At 52.9% G+C, this 2,251-nt stretch overlaps 1 protein-coding gene across 1 annotated transcript in view; it reads right to left on the bottom strand.

The window, feature by feature from the left end:
• LOC104130682 (mucosa-associated lymphoid tissue lymphoma translocation protein 1) overlaps nt 1–2,251 on the bottom strand; it is a 39,654-nt gene that overhangs the window by 9,911 nt on the left and 27,492 nt on the right. Inside the window, exon 8 of the mRNA XM_035899483.1 lies at nt 1,936–2,113. Within this exon, the coding sequence (XP_035755376.1) occupies nt 1,936–2,113 (178 nt within the window). The remainder of the gene's footprint in view (nt 1–1,935; nt 2,114–2,251) is intronic.

The raw sequence follows: 2,251 nt of genomic DNA, 5'->3' as shown, positions 1-2,251 counted from the left end.
TTCCTGATGCCGACATACAGGGTGAAGAGGTGCTCCAGTGAGATCCCTCTTAGCACAGACACAGCTCCTCCCAGTCCATGTGCAGCTGAGCGAGCAGTCAACAGACTTGCAGCATCAGTCCAACCAAAAGGGCTTTGGGAAAGGAGGCCCCAGAAACCCTGTTTTAAGGAGCGGTGTAAACACATGGAACTATGAAACCCAAACTCTTTGCTGAGCTGGAATGGTGACTGCTCAAGGACAAGGAGCTCAGGAGAGAGCTACAGCAATCCCCTGCAAGCCTGGGGATAACACCCTCTGCACTAAGCGCTGCGCTTGCTGTGGGGAAGAGGAGGAAAGAAGTGTGAGATCTTGGGGCGGGAGAGAGAAAAAAAGCCGCACAACAGTGCCTAAATGTCACATCGCATCCTTTTCCCAGAGCGCCGTTAAGACTCCACTACACACGGAAACAGCTGGCAACACCAAGGAAGAGACATCAGCTCAAAAGCTATTTCATAGATCATCGCCATTCGCATTAGCAATCCCCATGCAGCCTCTGTGTCGCTGCACTGCCCTAGGATGGGCTACCAGCAGCCCAGAGGCACGCTAGCCTGTATCCACCTGTGCTTCCACAAAAACCACATGCTCCCGCTCAGCTGCAAGCCATCCCCCATGGGGAGAGCAGCAAGGTGCTGGAGCGTGCTCAGGAGTGCCGGGAAGCAACTCTCTCTGCTCTCAGCGGCAGCTGCAAGCGAGCGGGAGGAAAGGGACGCCTCGCTCAGGGTGTTCGGGGCAGCTATCACAGGACAGCAAGCTCCAGCAATGATGGCAACTCAGAGCTGCGGCAGCAGTGTTAAGTCCCAGTGCGGCCAGCTTGTAAGCTATTCAAAGCCAGTGTTCCTACCTCTGCAGCTAAAGGGCATCAAAGATATAACATCTTTCTGTTTGCAGCTCCTTCAGGGCAGCAGTATTGAAATCAACCTTTCTAGTTTTTAGGGCGGGAACCACAGAAGGAAGAGGGAGAATTTTCTGCATTTGCCCTCCAGGTCTTTTATGACCTGTAAATTTGCCTCAGGGGACCAAAATAAATGAACTCATGACAGCTTCTGCAGGAACAGTCTACCTACCTCTGCTGAAAATGGGCGAGCACTAATTTTCTGCAGCCTACAAGCTGCAGGATGGAGATCTGCAGGCCAAGGGAGGACAATGGGCTTTTCACAGAGGGAAAAAGCTGATCCCTGACCCCAGCAGCAGTGTGGGTCCCGCTTCACAACATGGCCACTTCAGAAGTATTTAAGGCCAGTAAAACCCAAATAGCATGGCTTTAAAATCTTTTCCCCATCCTGTTGCACTCTTCTCACTGAGATGTTAACAAAAATGCCCCCTGGAGAAGAGAGGTGAGCTAAACAGTCCTAGCCTGAGCACGTAGCCTGAAAATGTACCGTGAAAGCCCAAAGTCAGCAAGATGCTGCTACAGCCTGCCAGGGCTGGGTGCTTTGGGGCAGGGGGTTAAAACACAGAAAGAGAAGCCCTGCGCTGAGTTTCCACCAACAGTTTCTGCCAGGGTAGAGCCAGCTCTCTGCAGGCTTTAGGCGACTTGCCTGTATTTGCCAGGCGTCTTCACCCTGAAAACTCAAGGGAGGGTCTTCAGCCCCTTCTCTCCAGCAGATCTCAGGCAGTATCTGATGCTCTCTGCACATGACCAACTGGGCTTCCCAGGAGATCATGCAAGACCTGGCAACCTTGCTGATTTTATGACGCAGCCTGATAAACTTTGACAGCGGCCTGGGCTCAGCAGCACAAGGTGGGATGTGGCCTCGCCAATCCACGGGAACATCCCACATGGTTGTATAGAAGCCTATGGCTGAAGAAGGGGCTGAGGCTGGCAGCCATTTCCCCAGCCCCTCAAAATACCATGTTCTGCCCATTCTGGGCAAGGAAGGGGGAAGAGCACCCTACCATTTCCTGCAGGTGTCCAGCAGGATGAGGTTCAGGGCTGTCTGCTGCTGCTGCATCTTCTGGAGGATCCTCTGCACGCTGATGCAGTTCTCAGGGGCATAGGGTTGGGGAGCGTCAACGGGGACCATGTAGTTCCTTCCTGAATGTTCGTACCCGTGACCAGCGTAGTAGAATATAGCTGGGAACAGGGAGATGAGTCATGATGTGAACCTGCAGGTCTGTAACCAGCTCCTCAAGGCCATAGAATCACAAAATTGCTGAGGTTGGAAAAGCCCTTTAAGATCCCCAAGCCCAACCATTACCCTAACCCTGCCAG

The sequence above is a fragment of the Egretta garzetta genome, unplaced genomic scaffold, assembly GCF_000687185.1.
Source record: "Egretta garzetta isolate BGI_Z169 unplaced genomic scaffold, ASM68718v1 scaffold287, whole genome shotgun sequence".
NCBI lineage: Eukaryota > Metazoa > Chordata > Aves > Pelecaniformes > Ardeidae > Egretta > Egretta garzetta.
The sequence above is the reverse complement of the archived record's forward strand: the minus strand, read 5'-3'. Positions and strand labels throughout refer to the sequence as shown.